The 18808-nt window shown below is 34.7% G+C and overlaps 2 protein-coding genes across 6 annotated transcripts; both read right to left on the bottom strand.

The window, feature by feature from the left end:
* Positions 1-979: 979 nt before the first annotated feature.
* Positions 980-18318, bottom strand: LOC136216701 (pEARLI1-like lipid transfer protein 1). Of its 5 annotated transcripts, XM_066003255.1 has the most exons (8): positions 18067-18318; positions 17858-17965; positions 17171-17282; positions 16841-16944; positions 16725-16754; positions 16197-16310; positions 1733-3440; positions 980-1375 (listed from the first exon to the last, which is right to left on the bottom strand). In XM_066003255.1, exons 4-7 carry the CDS (start codon positions 16907-16909, stop codon positions 3156-3158), a joined length of 498 nt encoding a protein of 165 aa, XP_065859327.1. In that variant the 5' UTR covers positions 16910-16944; positions 17171-17282; positions 17858-17965; positions 18067-18318; the 3' UTR covers positions 980-1375; positions 1733-3155. The 5 variants fall into 5 exon arrangements, with proteins under 5 accessions (XP_065859327.1, XP_065859331.1, XP_065859329.1 ...); XM_066003257.1 differs by lacking the exons at positions 980-1375; positions 1733-3440; positions 17858-17965 and adding an exon at positions 3457-5782 and having other exon boundaries at positions 16721-16754; XM_066003256.1 differs by lacking the exons at positions 980-1375; positions 1733-3440; positions 17858-17965 and adding an exon at positions 3457-5782.
* LOC136216702 (14 kDa proline-rich protein DC2.15-like) lies at positions 10155-16181 on the bottom strand. Its single transcript, XM_066003260.1, has one exon. It carries the CDS (start codon positions 11230-11232, stop codon positions 10822-10824), a length of 411 nt encoding a protein of 136 aa, XP_065859332.1. The 5' UTR covers positions 11233-16181; the 3' UTR covers positions 10155-10821.
* Positions 18319-18808: the final 490 nt, after the last annotated feature.

Here is an 18808-nt window from a genome sequence, read left to right as displayed (position 1 = left end):
CCAAATCATTTGAAGACTAAAGCTTTGTTGTTGTTCTTGTTTATTAACAGGTTAGCAAATATAAATACCAACTGGCTTAAGAAGTTTAAACTCTCGTAAATATGAGAGCTTAATATATTGAACTTTCACTAACCCTTCAAAAGTTCAATTTAATGTAAAATGATAAGTTTACTCATCTATCACAAGTTTTAATGTTTCATTATGTTTGATAAATTTATTGTTTTACTAGAGATGCTTTTTGTATACAATTTTACTCTTAACTAACAGATAGATGAACCAAGTAAATAGTTAATTTTGAAAAAGTCTTATTAAAAAAAAAAAAAAAAAAATTGACTAATGTAATTTAAGCACCCTATTTTACAAGTGTAGAAGTGTTTGATAAAACAACCATGTAAGCACACAAAGATCTGAATCAAATCAAACTCCTATTGCTGTGATTTCATGTCCTTTGGAGTTTTGTGCATTTGTCAGCATTAATCCGCCAAAGCAGACATTCTCAATCTTATTTGTCCTAACTAAGCTTCTTCCTATTTCAGTAATCACCTTTTTTCTGAACTTTGTCGACATGGAACAAAATCATTGTCAACTATGGTATAAGCTACAAAAATAAATATCTTCATCATTGTCAACTACTGGAGGATGACGTTTTATCATCTAGTTTTATCATCTACTTATAGTATGAAGTGCTTGAACACTCATACTACTTTTAATTAATTATTTCATGGGAATATTACAAAATTAGGTCAAATGGGAGACCCATTACATTTTTAACCCATTTACTCAACCTATTACATATCTAGACTATGTTTGTGTGACTTTCCCAAAATACCCTTAATATGTTTGTAATTTTACGTCGTGTCTGTCTCCCTCCCATCTGACTTCGCAGATTTCACGATATGCGAAGTTTGCGAAGATAATGTTTGGGTTAACGTGTTTTTGCAAAGTGGTATGTAACAACAAAAAGGCACACCAACAAGGATTCCAACATTAAAATTATAACATTATCAAAATTTACAACAAGATTGTCACAATAACAACATTAAAATCATAACATTATCAAAATCTACAACAAGATTGTCATAATAAACTCCTAACAAATCATTTTAAAGCGAACGTGATGAATCTGGACGGAAATTTCTCCCTGTATTGGAAGTCCAGACCTTTTGGGATGAGAAATGGAAGTCCAGACCTTTTGGGATGGATGTGTCTCATGGTACAAGATTGGCACAATAACTCCTAACTAATCATTTTAAAGTGAATGTGACCAATCTTGATGAGAATTTCTCCCTATACATGAAGGAAAGTCATCTCTCCTACACCCCAGTACGACGCCTTCCAGAAAGGGATGTTATGTATTCAACCACCTTCAGAAAACCTTCAGAAAAATTTAATCGTGTTAGGCAGAAAAAATGACGATTTGGCTTCGCAAAATGAGGATTCGAGAAGCATTCGAATATAAATGTGCGGGGGAAGAGGATGATTTTACTTCGCGAATCGATGATTTCGCGACGTCTGCGAGGTCTGAAACGTGACGATCTACTTCGCGAAAACGGATTACGCGAAGTCTGCGAGTGAAAAATCATGAACGTTTCTACTCGCAGACTTCGCGAAATCATCGATTCACGAAGTAGATCGTCAAGTTTCAAGCTCTTTCTCATCGCAGATCTTCGCGAAACCAGATTACGCGAAGTAATTTTCTGGAAAAACGCAGAACAAAACAGTAGATACTTACATTTTTCGCGCCTTTCACCATTAAAATCGTCAATAACAATATGATAAACTGGGAAAAACGATGAAAATAACGTAGAATAACCATTTCTAAGATGGTCACAGGAAGAAAGAAACCAAGAAACGAGCAGGAACAGAAAGATGAAGAACCATGACTTCGTTTTCTGGGATTAGGAAGAAGAATCAAGAGATGAACAGAGGGAGAAGCGAAATACATGGTGATGTGGAGAAATGGTGCAAATTTCGCAAAATTTAAAGGAAGTGAGGAAGATCAAAGGTCTGGGAAAGCAACCGTTCGCATAAGGAAGAGAAGGGGGAAGGAGGAAGATGAAATGGTGAAGGTATTTTGGAAAAATCACACAAATATAGTTTAGATATGTAGTATGTTGAGTAAGTGGGTTAAAAATTTAAATGGGTCTTCCATTTGACCCAGTTTTATAATTTTCTCTTATTTCATCGGTGTACATTAATTTGAAATTTACCTAATTGTGAAATGGATCTTCGACTTTTAACATGTGTTTTAATATTCAACTTCCCTCTCTAACATTTGCAGAACTTCTGCATCCACAAAAAAAACCTATTTCAATTAATACTCTCTATTCTTAAAAAAAAAAAAATTAATATAATTGAATGAAAACAAATTAAAGATTGGCTTGTTAACCCCAAACCTTATTAACTTTTTGACCCTTTACACCTTTAAGAAAGGAGTGAGAAAAGCAATAGTCGTAAAAAAAAAAATTGAAGTTTAAGTAACGGATAAGGTTGTTACAAACTGTGAAAAATTACCAAACCTGTTAAAATACATGTTTTAGTAACAGGCATGTTGAAGTACGTGATACAAAAAAAATGGCAACAGTCTTAGCTTATTTTTGTTGCATATTCATAATGCAATTGCAACTCTTTTGTGTCGTTACATCAGGACAAGAAGTGTTAAGCTTGTCAAAAGTTAGTATTGTAATTGCAACGCGCTTTTTTTTTTTTTTTGTACAGTTACATCTAAGTATAATTGCAATGCGCTTTTTACTTTAGCCTGTTACAAAAAACATTTATTCTTGAAAATTGTAAATATTGTATGCATGCTTCATCATCAATGAACATCTTTCGAACCTCCTCCATTCAAATCTCAACATGATTTCTCTTAAGCAATTCGCATAACCAATATCTGATTTGTTAATTAGAAGATTTATTTTTGTGAAAAAACAAATTGGTTGTTTTGTTGTATTCATAACCGAGATGGATGATTCAGGATACCACGAATATGAGCAACCCGCAATGGAGGAATATGAGCAAACAACAATTGAGATTTCAATGAATGACTTGTTTGGAATATCAATAGAAAATGACAATACACATTTTATAAGTGATAATGACGAGGTTAATAATAGTGAATCAGGAAACCATGAATATGATACTGAAGGTTAATCATGCTAATTTGGAAGATGGTGGTTTGCTAAGCGAAGATTACATCGAAGCAAATAACAACACAAACGCGGTAGTGTGTCTAGATGTAGGTATAAAATATCTGAGTTTTCAATCCTTGGACGGGTGTTATGGATCAATAGCCGCCCTAAGAGAAGACTCTCATTACCAATAACATAACAACAAGAGACCTTTGTTTTGAGTTTTTCAACTTGAAACTTCAGGTGAATTTTCAAAAGAGCCCTTTGTGCTTTAGCATTGTACCGTTGAATTAGAGTCTTGGTGTGGATTTCCTGGGCAAGAAAAATTCAACTATCAAATATCGAGTGAATAACGTTGTGACTGAACTCGTTGGGTACTCAAGAGTGCACACAAAGAATTTGGTAAGGTAAAATGTTTATGTATTTTCAAGTCATTCATCAAATATAGGACACTCAGCCATGATAAAAGAAGGAAATCGGAAGATCAGAAAAGACTAAAAGGATAGGCTGCCCAGCAAGAAAGAGCATTAAACAACAATGGTGTTTACAAAGTTACTCAAGTAGTACCTGAACATAACCACGAGTTGATTCCAGACATGATTAGAATGATGTATAGCCAAAGGAATCTGACTACCCAAGATAAGAGGTAACTGGAAGCGTTTGATATAGCAGGGTTAAGGACAAGCAACAGATGGTTGGAAGTTCAAAATGGTGGACAACAAAACACAGGTTTCTTACAAAGAGATTGCAGAAACTTCGTTAAAAGTAGAAGGAAGCTAAGGCTCGGTGATGATGATGTTGAAGCAATAAACAAAATGCTCTTGGGTATGTAGGAGAAAGATAAGGACTTGTTCCATCTAATTCGAAAGGATGATGAAGGAAATTTGAAGAAGGTTTTGTGGATTCATCCTAATTCAAAGGCAGCTTTTGAAAGATTTAATGATGTTGTGACCTTTGACACAACTTATCTTGTCAACTGGTACAAAATGTCATTTGCTACATTTGTAGGCATTAATAGCCAATCGATTGTATTAGGTTGTTCTTAATTGACTAATGAAGATATTGATACTTTCAAAGTAGATTTTCTCCACTTGGATAGCAGCAATGGGACGACAACCTCGTGCAATACTTACAGATTAGTATGAGAGCATAAGTTCAAGAATATGTAATTCCTAACACAACTCACTGATTCTGTTTGTGGCACATCATTTCCAAATTGTCTGTAAAGTTAAAAAGGTTTGCTAAATTTGATAAAGCATACATAGTGAGTTTAAAGTGATAGTCTGTAATCCTACTCCAAAGAAGTCTTCAAAACAGAATGGAAAGGGTTTGTGCAGAGCCGTGGTTTAGAGCTATTTATAAAAACTTGCTACGACTAAATTTCATTTTGTAGTAATGAAATTATATATAATTATATTATCATAATATTATTATTTTTTTAGCAAATTGCTACAAATGTTTAGAAACTCAATTCCTAGAAGGACCTTATTCCTAGATAGTTCAAACTTACTACTCCTTTCATTGGTACATAGACATAGTATCACATAAAGCACAGCACCAAACCAAGGACTTATACGGGAAAAAACAAAGAAAGGAAACAATCGCTCAAAATCACAAGTATGAAAGTGAAGCAACTATAGACAACTTTACTCTCTTTTCAGTATAGACATAAATCATCTATGCTATATATTCCCTTTTCCTTTTCAGTATCAGACATGAATCATCTGTGCTATATATGCACTTACCAATTTATCTCAAGATGCTTTCATTTTCCAAAATACAAGTTTTATGGCACATTTTTAGAAATTGTGAAGATGTCCTTAACTGAAACAGTGAACAACCCCTTAGACCGAATTCTTGATTAATGGGTGCAGCCAGAACAATTTGCACAATTCTTATAGTTTGGATCCAAGACGCATAAAAAGTGATAATCTCTTGAAATGAACTAAATTTGAGATATTATTTATTATGAGAAGTACAACCTCAAAAACAAATACACCTTGAGTATTATTCAACAACGGTAGGCATTATTTTAAATGTCAAAAGTACACAATTTCTAGTTTCCTGGCCAATGAAATGCCATGTAAATCGAACTAAAAAGAACAATTACAACTATAAAACCATAATGGAAACAAGGAAATGATAAAGCAAACCAAACCAAGACACATACAGGGATTGAAATTCAAATTTGAAAGATTAAGGACATTGAAATCCAGCAGGAACGTCCTTTCCACAGGTATTCAAGAGCAAGCTCAAGGAGATAGGAACATTAAGATTGATGCCTAAAATATTAGCCTTAAGGGCAGTGCAAAGGCAAATGGGAGCTTCAAGATCAACAAGACCATCAAGAAGAGGACAGCATTGTGTCTTTGATGGTGTACCAATTACAAGGCCAAGTAAACCATTTAATAAGTTAGCACATACACCTAGCTTTAGTGTGTCAATAGGGCATGTTTCCTTTGCCGGTGGTGGTGATGCTGCTTTTGGTGCTTTTTGTGGTGGTGGTGGTGGGCAAGGAGTAGTCTGATGATTGGTTGAGCTAACCAAAGTGAAGAAGAGAAGGTTAATGCTAAGGAGAAGAGCAATGCTTGCTGCTGACTTGGAAGCCATTTTTGGATCAAAGTAGAAAGAAAGACACTCTGATATATCTCAACCTGAAAGAAAAAAGAAAGAAAGAAAGAAAGAAAGAAAGAAAAGGTAGTTGTGAATTGAATGAAGTAGGGTTCGGGTTTATATAGATGGAGAATGTTTGTTTTTTCTTGCTAAATAATTTATTGGTCCCTGAGTTTCAAACATATTACACTAGTCAACTACTTGGTCCTTCCATACTTGAAACACTTCATTAGTATAATAAACTTCATTTTATTAGATCATTTTTTTACTGATTAAACTCTACGACTACTCAATCATATGATATGCACCATACAAAAAATGAGCCAATTGTTTTTAAAAAAAATAAAAGGTAGTGCATGCTGCGGCTTTTTAATTTTTTTTAAAGCTCATTCATAGGTCCGCAAATATAAATACCAACCAGCTTTACAAGTTTAAACTCTCATTAATGTGAGAGTTTAATAGTGGGGATTATTGAACTTTCACTAACTCCTTACTCGGGATACTGTTACTTAAAGGTTAATTATCATACAAAATGACAAGTTTATTCGTTTATCATAAATTGTTTTAATGTTTGATAATGTTCAATAAACTTCTCAATTTTACTAGAGATGGTCTTTCTATAAAAAAAATTAGAAGAAGGAATGAAATAGTTAATTTTGAAAAAGTCTTATTTAAAAAATATAAAAGTTGACTAATGTAATTTAAGCACTTCTTTTTTACGAGTGTAGAGGTGTTTGATAAAACAACCATGTAAGCACACAAAGATTTGAATCAAATCAAACTCCAATTGCTGGAAAAATACAGTTCATTTCATCTCCTTTGGAGTTTTGTGCATTTAAGTCAGCATTAATCCACCAAAGCAGACATTCTCAATCCTATTTGTCCTAACATAGCTGCTTCTCAGTCTTTTTTTTTTTTCTCAACTTTGTCGACATGGAACAAATCATTGTCAACGATGGTATAAGCTACAAATAATAGGAACAAATTTCAGCCTCTGTAACCAGGGGCGGATCCAGCCCAGGGCTCGGGGGGCCGGAGCCCCCCAGCCACGGGCTCCGCCCTTGAGTATGGGTCGTTTTGTCACCTGTAGTCCCCCTAAAATTAATATATATTAACTCTATGTAGTATTATTTCAATGTTTAAAGATAGATGAAATGGTTAAGGATACATGCTTTTATTTTAGAGGTCCCTAGGTTCAACTCTCCCTAACCTCATTTTATTTTATTAGAAAGTTTTTATTTTGGAGTGACGAGAACTACGAAAAATACAAGCAGTAAAGAGTAAGCGAGAATCCTATAAAATATTGGGGAAATGTAGGAGTGACGAGAACTACGAAAAATACAAAGAGGCTAAAAGGGAAGTAAAGAAGGTCATACGAGATGCTAGAGCAAAGGTGAATCGGGATCTGTATACAAGATTGGATACGAAAGAAGGGGAAAGAGACATATATAGAATTGCTCGGATGAGAGATAGGAAGACGCGAGATCTCGGAAAAGTTAAATGTGTGAAGGATGTGGACCAGAAAGTCCTAGTTGGAGATAAGGATATCAAGGAACGATGGATGTCCTATTTTGATGACTTATTTAATGGAGATCGCAGACAAGATGTTGGAGATATAAGTATCCATCACGATATGATAAATCATGAATGCCTGCGGAGAATTCAAAAGGGTGAAGTCAAAATGGCATTAAGTAAGATGAAGTTGAAGAAAGCAGTAGGACCTGATGGCATCCCTATTGAGATTTGGAGATGTTTGGGAGAAAGAGGAATCGAATGGTTGACGACGTTCTTCAACAAAATTTGGAGAAACAATAAGATGCCATCGGAATGGAGGAAAAGTATCTTAATCCCTTTGTATAAGAACAAAGGCGATGTCCAAGATTGTGCCAACTATCGGGGAATCAAATTAATGAGTCACACTATGAAACTTTGGGAGCGAGTGATCGAACAAAGGCTAAGGAGGACGGTGAAGATCTCGGAAAACCAGTTTGGCTTTATGCCGGGAAGATCAACTATGGAAGCCATCCATCTAATGAGACAATTAATGGAGCACTATCGAAATAAGAAGAAAGACTTGCATATGGTTTTCATTGACTTGGAGAAAACATATGATAAGGTACCAAGGGAAGTACTTTGGTGGGCCTTGATAAGGAAAGGCATTTCGCGGAAATATATTGACATCATAAAGGACATGTATGAGGGAGCATGCACGAGTGTACGTACTAGTGTTGGGAAGACTGAAGAGTTTCCTATTACGATTGGAGTGCATCAAGGTTCCGCACTAAGCCCATTTCTTTTTGCCATCGTTATGGATGAACTAACAAGTTCACTTCAAGATGGTATACCATGGTGCATGCTGTTTGCAGATGATATTGTGTTGGTTGATAAGACGAAAGAAGGAGTGGAGAGGAAGTTGGAACTATGGAGACAAACTCTAGAATCTAGAGGCTTTAAGTTGAGCCGAAGGAAGACAGAATATTTGGAGTGTAAGTTTAGCGGTCATAGGAGTAGGGAGGCAGGGACAATCACCCTAGATGGGAGAGTTGTTCAGGCCTCGGATTGCTTCCGGTATTTAGGATCTATTATCCAAACGGATGGAGAAGTAAATGGAGATGTTGCTCATAGGATTAAAGCTGGTTGGTCGAAGTGGAAGAGTGCTACGGGTTTCCTTTGTGACCCCGGCATGCCTAATAGATTGAAGGGAAAATTCTACCGGATGGCAATTAGACCAGCATTGTTATATGGTACGGAGTGTTGGGCAGTGAAACACTGCCACATCCATAAGATGTCGGTGGCGGAGATGCGTATGTTGAGATGGATGTGTGGTCATACGAGAAAGGATCGAGTGAGTAATGAAATAGTTAGGACAAAAGTAGGGGTCACATCTATTGAGAATAAAATGAGTGAAAACCGACTAAGGTGGTTTGGCCACGTGAGACGTAGAACGCTTGATGCGCCGGTTAGGAGAACCGAAGAGTCGCAAAGGGATGTAGTGGTGAGGGCTAGGGGAAGACCTAAGCAAACTTGGAGGAGGGTGATCGAGAGTGATATGAGTTTACTGGGAATTGAGGAAAATATGGTAGTGGATAGGACGGAGTGGAGGGAGCGAATTTGTGTCGCTGACACGACTTGATTTCACGGTTTTATATGATGGTTCATGTTAGCCGACCCCGAATCATTTCGGGACTAAGGCTTTGTTGTTGTTGTTGTTGTAGAAAGTTTTTATTTATTTTAAGTTTATTTTTCAATAATTATAATAAAAATTAAATTTGGTGTGTTCGTTAAAACATTAAAAGTGTAAACATATTTAATTTTCTATTAATTCAATCCTAGTTTCTAAAAAATTATAACATTTTACAGTTTCAACGCGTTAAAGGCTAGAAAAATTTTACCCAGCCCTGACGGGCTGGATTTTGAAAATTTATCATCAACCACACGCCTAAACCCCAAGTCTAAATTCCTAGCTCCGCCACCGTCTGTAACTAAGTTATAGTCTAAAGTCCTTGAACCCTGATGCTTGACTTTTCGTTACTAGATTTCATTGGTGTACATTAATTTGAAATTTACCTAATTGATTGAACTGGATCTTCGGACTTTAACATGTGTCTATAATATTCAACTTCGCTCTCTAATGCTTTGCAAAACTTCCTCATCTGCTAAAAACTTATTCCAATTAATACTTTTTATTCTCGAAAAGAAAAAGTAAAAAAAAAAAACTAATAATTAGCTCAAAACGAATTAAAGATTAGCATATTAGCTCCAAACTTCATTAACTTTTTGAGCTCTTACATCCTTAAAAAGGGATGAGAAAAGAAATAACTATAAAAAATAAGGGTTCAAGTAACGGGTGACGCCGTAACAAACTGTGAAAAGTTACTAAACCTGTTAAAATACATGTTTTAGTAAGGGGCATGTCAAAGTACGTGATACAAAAAAACAGATTTTGCAACGGGCTTAGTTTATGCTTGTTACATATTGGTAATGTAATTGCAACTCTTTTGTGCCGTTACATCTGGACAAGAAGTGTTAGTAATGTAATTCCAATAGGCTTCTTTTGTGCCAGTTACATCTAAAATTGCACACTTTTTATTTTAGCCTGTAACAAAAAACATTTCTTCACAAAATTGTAATCATTGTTAGAAAGTATGCATGCTTCACCATGAATGAACGTCTTTTGAACCTCCTCCATGCAAATCTCTACATGATTTCTCTTAAGCAATTCACACAACTAATATCTGATTTGTTAATTGCAAAATTTGTTTTTGTGAAAAAACAAATTGGTTATTCTATTGTATTCATAACCGATATGAATGATTATGGACACCATGAATATGAGCAACCTGCAATTGAGGAAGAGTTTGTCCTATTCCAAAGAAATCTTCAAAACAGAATTGGAAGAGTTTATATGCTATTTGATGAGTGGACAGGGCATAAGTTTTCTCAAGGAAAATTTGATTTTAAGGAGATGCACAAAATCACAAGTAGAAACAAGTATAAAAGCGAAGCAACTATGGAAAACTTTACTCCCTTTTCAGTATCAGACATGAATCATCTATGCTATCTATGCCCATTTCCTTTTCAGTATCAAACATGAATCATCTATACTATATATGCACTCATCAATTTATCTCATGATGCTTTCATTTTCCAAAGCACAAGTTTTATGGCACATTTTTAGAAACTGTGAAGATGTCTTAGCTGAAACAGTGAACAACCCCTTAGACCGAATTCTGGATTAATGGTGCAGTGCAGCCAGAACAATTTGTACAATTCTTATAGCTTGGATCCAAAAAAAAACCCCATAGAAAGTGATAATCTCTTGAAATGAACTAAATTTTGAGATATTATTTATTATGAGAAGTACAATCTCAAAAACAAATACAGCCTAGTATTATTCAACAAGAGTAGGCATTATTTTAAATGTCAAAAGTACACCATTTCTAGTTCCCTGGCCAATGAAATGCCATAGAAACCGAATTACAACTATAAAACCATAATGGAAACAAGGAAATGATATAACAAACCAAACTAAAACTTAAACAGGGATTCAAATTGGAAGGAAGATGAAGTATTTGAAAGATTAAGGACACTGAAATCCAGCAGGAACATCCTTTCCACAGAAATTCAAGAGCAAGCTCAAGGAGATAGGAACATTAAGATTGAGACCTAAAACATTAGCCTTAAGAGCAGTGCAAAGGCAAATGGGAGCTTCAAGATCAACAAGACCATCAAGAAGAGGGCAGCATGGTGTCTTTGATGGTGTACCAATCACAAGGCTAAGTAAATCGTTTAATAAATTAGCACATACACCTAGCTTTAGTGTGTCAATAGGGCATGTTTCCTTTGCCGGTGGTGACGCTGCCTTTGGTGGTGGTGGTGGTGGTGGTGATGTGGAAGGGGTAGTCTGATGATCTGTTGAGCTAACCAAAGTGAAGAAGACAAGGTTAATGGTAAGGAGAAGGGCAATGCTTGGTACTGACTTGGAAGTCATTTTTGGATCAAAGTAGAAAGAAATACACTCTAATCTCAAGCTAAAGGGTTGTTGTGAATTGAATGAAGTAGGCTTAGGGTTTATATAGATGGAGAATGTTGGTTTTTTCTTGGTAAACAATTTATTAGCCCCCGATTTTCTGCATATTGCTTTAGCCAATCCTTTATTTTGAAAAAAAAAACAATGTAGAGTCCCTAACCTTTTCAAGATCAACTATTTAATCCTTTTGTCAAAATTCCGATAGGCCAACTTTAGAGGTTATACTACAAAGAGTTTAATACTCATAGGACATCATCCACACGCTCATTATTATAATAACTTCATGGCCTAATACATCACAAGTAGATTAGTTCACTAAACAACTCCCTAAACTTATTTATTCAGTAGGTTTTTGTATTTAGTTGTTACGGAATAAGTTGGTGAGACATTTATAAAGTTCACAGAGCTAATCTACTTTCATGGACAAGTTTAGGGAGTTGGTTATATGAAATAATAAAGTTCAAGTAGCTGATGAGACGTTTCCAAAATTTAGGGAGTCAATCTATTTTTATGGATAAGTTCAGAGAGCTAGTGATGTATTAGGTCTAATTTCATTTAGCGTCCGTTTGTTTCAGTTGCTGTTTGTTGTTGCTGATAGATAGTAGATATTAGTTATTTTTCTTTTTTTTTTAAAAGTAGTTGTATCGGAATTTTGTCAAACAATTTCTATCTCCAGTAGTATTGAAAGGCAAAAGACATTTTCGAAAAATGAAAACAAACAAGCAGCTAGTTAGATTATTTTTTGCAGTGGTTTTAATCTACGACCATTTAATTATACGATATCTACAAAAAGAAAAGAAAAAAATCTTTTAATTAACAAAATTTTGCACGAAAAACTAAATAGTTGATTTGAAAAAATCAGAAACTCTATAATTATATTTATTAAAATAAAAGTCTGAGTAATATGATATACAGAAACTCATTAATCAATAAATTAAAATAAAAGTCTGAGTAATAAGATCTAAATCGAATCAAACTCCCATATCTGGAAAAATACAGTGCATTTCATCTCCTTTGGAGTGTAGTGCATTTAAGTCTGCATTAATCCGCCAAGTCTAACAAAGCAGACATTCTCAATCCTATTTGTTCTAACAAAGCTGCTTCATATTTCACTCTCTTTCACTAATCACTACGATAAGACTATTCTTCAGTCTCGTTTTTCTTTTACTTCACAATTAATTGTTGAAAAATGAGAATGCTTATTTCTGAACTATGTGGTTAAAATCAAAGTAAATGATGAAAGTTTCAACTACAAATTGATGAAAATCAGATCCGTAATGAGAATGGGATCATATATATGAATCCTAGTCCTTTGTTTGACAATCCTAAGAAACGTGTAAAAGTGAAAATAAAAGGGCCAATTCTAGTCCTTGCTATTCTGCCTTGCGTTAAGATATTAGTTTGACGGATCTGTTGAGATTTCTTATCAATTAAGGATGTGTTGCATAATAGAGACATTATGAATGATAATGTGTGGTTTATGTAAGGGGATTGTGACTACATCGCTTAATTATGGCACGGGTTGGGGCTAGATCATTATATCCCAGAACTGATTTTTTCATGGATTGGTTTGAGAGTTTCATAACGTCGCACACTATCAAAGAATGTCACATGCTTTGTATGAGGTTGTGGGGAATTTGGTGTCAGTGCAACACCTGCTATTGGAAAGGTTCCTTTCTTCCTCTGTCCACTGCCGCTAAACTAAGCAACGATGTCTTAAAGCAAATATTGATGCAGTCACTATTATTTATCACTGAGCATGGCTTTTGTAACGTGGTGTACTGGGGGCAAGCCTTCCCTTGCCATTTTTTTTTAGCAAGAGGCCGCCTTCGGTCACATGACAACAACGTTTTACCGTTGCGCCAAGGCTCGCCCTCACTATTGTAATGTTCTTAAGTTAATAAAATTCCTTTGTTTTAAATTTTTTTTATTCAAAGTTAATCATTTTAAATGTTACTTATATTAAATGAACTAAATACTTACACATTTTCACAGAACATGTTGCTCGGCTCGATAGAATTTTTATTACACAATTGTTTTTTCATTGCTCGTTAAGTAAATCAAATGATACCGATACTAACAAAAATCATGATAATACTATTGAGAGATCTAATTGTTTATAGTCTAGGGAGAATCAAAAACAATTTTCAAAGTAAAAAATAAGTTATAAATTTTTATATATAGTTATATATGCAAATTTTGAAAAAATAAAAATAACATGGATATCTGATTGGAGGTTTAGACTTGCGAGACCTTTGATTTCTGTTGACTTACAATGAGGTGAGCTTATATATACACTCTGATGCTAAAGTCTACAAAGACATATGAGAGAAAGTGCTTAATGTAATCATGTTTAGAGAGAGTTGTCTTTATTGTTTTTTCTTTTACACGTCTTGACAGTGTTAAAGTTTACATCTGGTGAGGTGATTAGGCGGTATAGCTTGTGCGTTTTTATTAAGATGTACCTTTAAAATACGGGCTAATTACTAATCTAGCCCATTTGAAGGGGTTCATTAATACATTTGACACACTTCCCTTTCATCTTACCAAATTAGACACTTTCATCCACTTTGGACAAGAATACTCATATTTCAGTTCACCTTCTTCCTCAAACTCTCAACGTCTTCTTCGCCATCCCAAACCAAAATAAAAAAAAGTCAAAGAGAGCCACAGCAAAAACCAAAAGTAGATATGAAATATTTGTATGAATGTCCTTTGAATTTGGTGATCTCAGGAATATGTGTGATGAGTTCGGTTTGGTTAGCGATTTTGAGATTATTGGAGTATTCTAAATTTTGGAAAGGAAACACAAAACAGATGAAGCTTTCCAGTAGAAATTGTAGCTTATACGTCTCGCTGGTCTTGCCTCTTTCTTCATTTGTAACCGTATCGTTTCAACTTCCACCATTTTCCTCAATTTTTGTCGCATTTGTGACGAAATTTGTCACAGATGCGATGAATTTCATCACAAGTGCAACAACAGTTGTCACATATGCGATAGGAGCAACTATCGATGCGATAAAAATGGAGGAAATCGGAAATAACGGGTTCAACGAGAAAACATTCAACTAACCAACTGCGTACTTGAATAATGTGTATGTAAAATGAAGAAAGAATACTTATATGAACTTGAACAATGTATGAATATGCTTAAATTTTGGGTTAAATTATTGAATTTTGTTGTAAGAATTTGAAAGAAATGAAAAAGAGGAGGTTGGGGGAGGTTAGGGTATTTTTATCCAGAATTGATGAAAGTGTCTAATTTGCCAGGGCTTTTGAGAGAAAGTTGTTAATCAGCCAAGGATTAAGCATGAGGCAAACCACTTCTTCATGGGTAGTCCCAAAGGGGCTCAAGTCATTACCCTCGATTCAAACCACCGTCAACGATCAAAAGACTTGTGCGAGTAACACCTCAACAACATCAAACATGAGTAAAAACACTCTGCCTCCAATCAAAAGGTTGTCCCAAACTGAAATGGCAGACCGCAGGGCTCGAGGGCTGTGTTTGTGTTTCAATTGTGATGAACTTTACTCACCAAGATATAAGTGTAAGAAACTCTTCTGTCTTTTAATGGACGAAATGGAGGATGAAGGAGGATGACAAATATGAATTCTTTCCTAAATTCGAGCTTGCGGACAAGCTCTAGTCGAAGAGGGCAGACATGTTACGATAGTCTTCTTTTAGGTTATATTATTTAGGGTTTTTTTTATTATTTAAGAGTCTTTAGTATTTAGGAGTCTTATTATTTATTGTTTAGGAAAATTAATGTGTTTTTATTAGGAGTCTTTTGTTATTTAGGAATATCTTTAGTATTTATCCTTTAGAATCCTATTTTGTTAGAATCCTATTTGGGGAAGGATACTTTATGTTATCAGGAATCATTGTACCTCTTTAAAAGGGGATCTTTATAGAATAAAGAGGGAATAATTTTTGACTAGGTTCTACGAAGAACAAGAGCAACAAGGGAAATCAAGGGAATTTTCCAGTGAACAGACCTGTGACGAGATCCTATTCGCGGGCACATAACAAAACCATGTAACACTTGGTCTAAGAGATCATAATACCATGTCAAAGGAACCAATTGAACACTTGGTTTAAGAGGCCAAAAAATAACTTTTATTATTATCTCTAATACCAAAGATATTCCTGAGTCATGAATATCATTATCAAAGATTATCAAAGGCACGTGTTAAAATTCGAAGTTCCATTTCAATCAATTAGAGAAATTTCAAATTGGTGTAGCATTTTGTACACCAATCAAATGTAGTAATGAAAAGTCAACCTTCACATCAAGGACTTCAGATAATAGGTAACTTATTAGAGCATGCAGTTACAGAGGCTCAAGTTTGTCACAGTCACTGTGCAGTGATGACGAAACAATTATTGGACCTTAACTAAATTAGAGACACTAACGCAGAGGGGAAAAAACGAGGATAAAAAAGTAGAAAGAAAGAAGAGAACAAGAACATTTCCAAAACTGAAACTCTTCAGAGAAATTTGTATGGAACGTTGCGGATCAAGTCTCTGTAATTTAAAGATATTATATACTCATTTCTTAAAAACTGGAAACTCGTTTTCCTATAATGTACTATGTTATGAGAAGTGAATCAATGCCAATCACATGTTCAATAAATCTCTAATATTTTCTAATTCATCTTCTACTATTTACATGTTTCCCACGTTTCTATTTCCTATATTTTTTACGAACATCATTTTTGGTTTCCATTTTAGTTTCTGCATTTGTTTTCATTTCCATGCAAAGGCTCGATCTTTGCCCAGTTCAGACCCTTTTACCATGGGATGATATGAACTCCTGTATTTAGAAGTCCATATGCCAACTTGGGAATCTCTAGCAGTTATTCAATTGCCTTAATTTTCTCACTCAAAGAAGAATCAAAGGGAAAACTCAAAATAGAGTACTTACTGCCAGTATAGATTTTCCAGTATTGTCAAGCTTCAATGATGGCCCTTTCATGTCAGTTTCAAGAAAAAAATGTTTCCCGTCTACTGTTTCTGTCATAGCAATATCCCTGATTTCCTGCATGTTATAAGAGAACATCAGCAAACAAATTGAAAAACTGGTATTCATAGGAGAGGTGTTAAAATGGATTGTCATGTCATAATGGTGTTAGGTAATCTATATATTACACATGATTATAAGTGATATAAATGCAATAAAAATGACAATCATGTCATCTGTGTAAACCGTGTTGAAATTAACAACCCTACATAGGAACATAATAAAGGTAATAAAATGCACCTGTATCATGCCAACTGTTTGAACGTACAAAAGTTAAACGGGCTTTTGTGTGTAGTTGTTTTGTATTAATAGATTAATCTATATCACCCATTCACCCTCTAATGCAGTGATTATGCAATGCCATAAAATTGCATTATGCCATCAAAGAAACACCAGTACTTGAAGAAATTACAAAAGTGAAGTCCCACCTACCAAAGGTCTTTCCCATAGATTGTCTGCCTCCTACAAAAAGAAAAGTTATAAAGTTAGGAGTAGGAGCAAGACAATGAATCTGCAAAATGGAAGTGAAAGAAAATTTAACTAATCACCTTTTTCTTTGAGGCAACAATAAGCTGTGTTCGCTTCAGCATTGGCTGCCATATCATTACTAGCAGCATTGATCTTATCTAGTGTGAGCCTTCCTCTCATGTATCTGCAGCCAATGGATTTTACAAAGAGTATTAGAGTATGTAGATTTATTAAAAGTTCATTTACAGTTCTCTATTAGAGTATTATGTCCTAAACCCAAGCATATGCACAAGCATTACAGTTCTCGATTACAATTTCTTTTCTTTTCTTCAAGCTTTACATCTTAGAAAATGCTTCATCCTTACAGTTATATAAATACAAAAAGAAAAAAAATCATGAGATGAATGTACCATTGTCCGGGTGTAATGCTCAGATACATTGCTTCCACCCTATCATACTGCTTATACTTAATTTTAGAACCAAATCCAGGATGATGATAAGGGAGGGCCTTCAGGCAGCAAACTGATTTACAAAAGCAGCATCTCAATCATACAATTACAAAGAAGAAAGGACGTGCTGTAAAGAATTAAGGGTCCACTGCCTTCTAAAGATAAACATTAATCAATTAATATGGAACTAAATATGTATTGCAATAACTTAAGGGGTCCTAAGAATGTGTTATATGCATCTCAATCATACAATTACTATGTGTTATATGTAAAATTAACTGAGGTCTTTCTTCCAGGCAAACGTGAGGGAATATGAATGAGTGTCTTGATTACAAGACAATACGCAACTCAGTCACCATTAACCATGAAAACAAATTTAGATTACTTATTCACCAAATAGATTCGCAAAACTTCTCCCATTTTTCCCTTCTTTTCAAAATTTTAGAAAAAAACAGATGTGCAGTCGATAAGAAGAAGAAAAAAAAAACGAGTTGCCTTTCGACTACGAGCAGCAGAATCAAACGAGAATTTTAATTATAAATGAGGTAAGAAATTTGAAACGAATTTAAAATCTATATTCTCAATGGAACTGTGGTCATCTCGCTTCAGACCACATGTGAACTATCATCAAGCAATCCTAATTGACACCTTTGCTTCAGGAATAGGCTCATTTTCCTCACGCAACCGATCCTTGATAGATTGTACCTGCAGCTCCATTGCCTTCTATCCACCGCCAGAGATCAGCGACGTTGCTCGCTGGATACATTGCGCGGGTAGGAAAAGAGCATAGTTGAAGCATAACTTCTATCTCTATCTCGATTGAAGAACAAAATGAATACAAATTAACGATCACTCACTGTTTCGGCCGATGACGAGTTCTTGAAGATCAGCGATTCGAGTGTTAAACGATGAAAGCAAAGAATCGAGCGACGAACTAGATTGATCCGGAGCCATCAACTCTCTGTATCCTCCAATTTGGTGTTCCTTTTTCAGAATTGGTGGGAAATTGGAAGGGATTTTGTGAATTTCGAAAAATTATATCTCTTGGTGTCATAGGACTGGACTGGATAGACTGAGCCGCGCAAATGCAATACCAAATGTCGACTAAAACAAACGTGGTCCGAGTCCAATTGAATTTGGTGTCGTAGGATCGGAAAATGATGTAAGAGCATCCCTAGTGGTTGCGTACTCAAATACCATCCACGTCATCAAATAACACTGTTACAAAACACCTTCTATATTAAAACACTTTCTCTATAAAATATATTCTAGTAGTTAGATACTTTCTCCTACTTTGATGGTCCCACACGTCATAACATATTATTATTTTTGTTTTAATTCATTTTTTATATTATTAATGTTTATTAATATTAATTTATTTAATAATATTAAATATTATTTGAGTAAATATAAATGATTTGATTAATCTATTTAATTGATTTAAAAAATATTAAATTCGGTCGTTGAATAAAAATTATAAATATAAAAAAATACATTTGAAAAAAAAACAAACATAATGCGTTAAATTAATACAATAATCAAACAGTTAGGTCGGTGATTCCGAAACGTTCCCAAATGTGCTCTACTAGATCTAATTTG

This window comes from Euphorbia lathyris, chromosome 2, assembly GCF_963576675.1.
Source record: "Euphorbia lathyris chromosome 2, ddEupLath1.1, whole genome shotgun sequence".
NCBI lineage: Eukaryota > Viridiplantae > Streptophyta > Magnoliopsida > Malpighiales > Euphorbiaceae > Euphorbia > Euphorbia lathyris.
The sequence above is the reverse complement of the archived record's forward strand: the minus strand, read 5'-3'. Positions and strand labels throughout refer to the sequence as shown.

Coding starts and splice junctions, on each gene's coding strand:
- LOC136216702 (XM_066003260.1), bottom strand. CDS start 11,232: ATGACTTCCAAGTCAGTACCAAGCATTGCCCTTCTCCTTACCATTAAC.
- LOC136216701 (XM_066003255.1), bottom strand. CDS start 16,909: ATGCTGCTAGTAATGATATGGCAGCCAATGCTGAAGCGAACACAGCTT. Junction 16,755..16,840: donor TTGTTGCCTCAAAGAAAAAG/GTGATTAGTTAA, acceptor TTCTTTTTGTAG/GAGGCAGACAATCTATGGGA. Junction 3,441..16,196: donor CTGGAAAATCTATACTGGCA/GTAAGTACTCTA, acceptor TTTCTTGCCCAG/GAAATCCACACCAAGACTCT.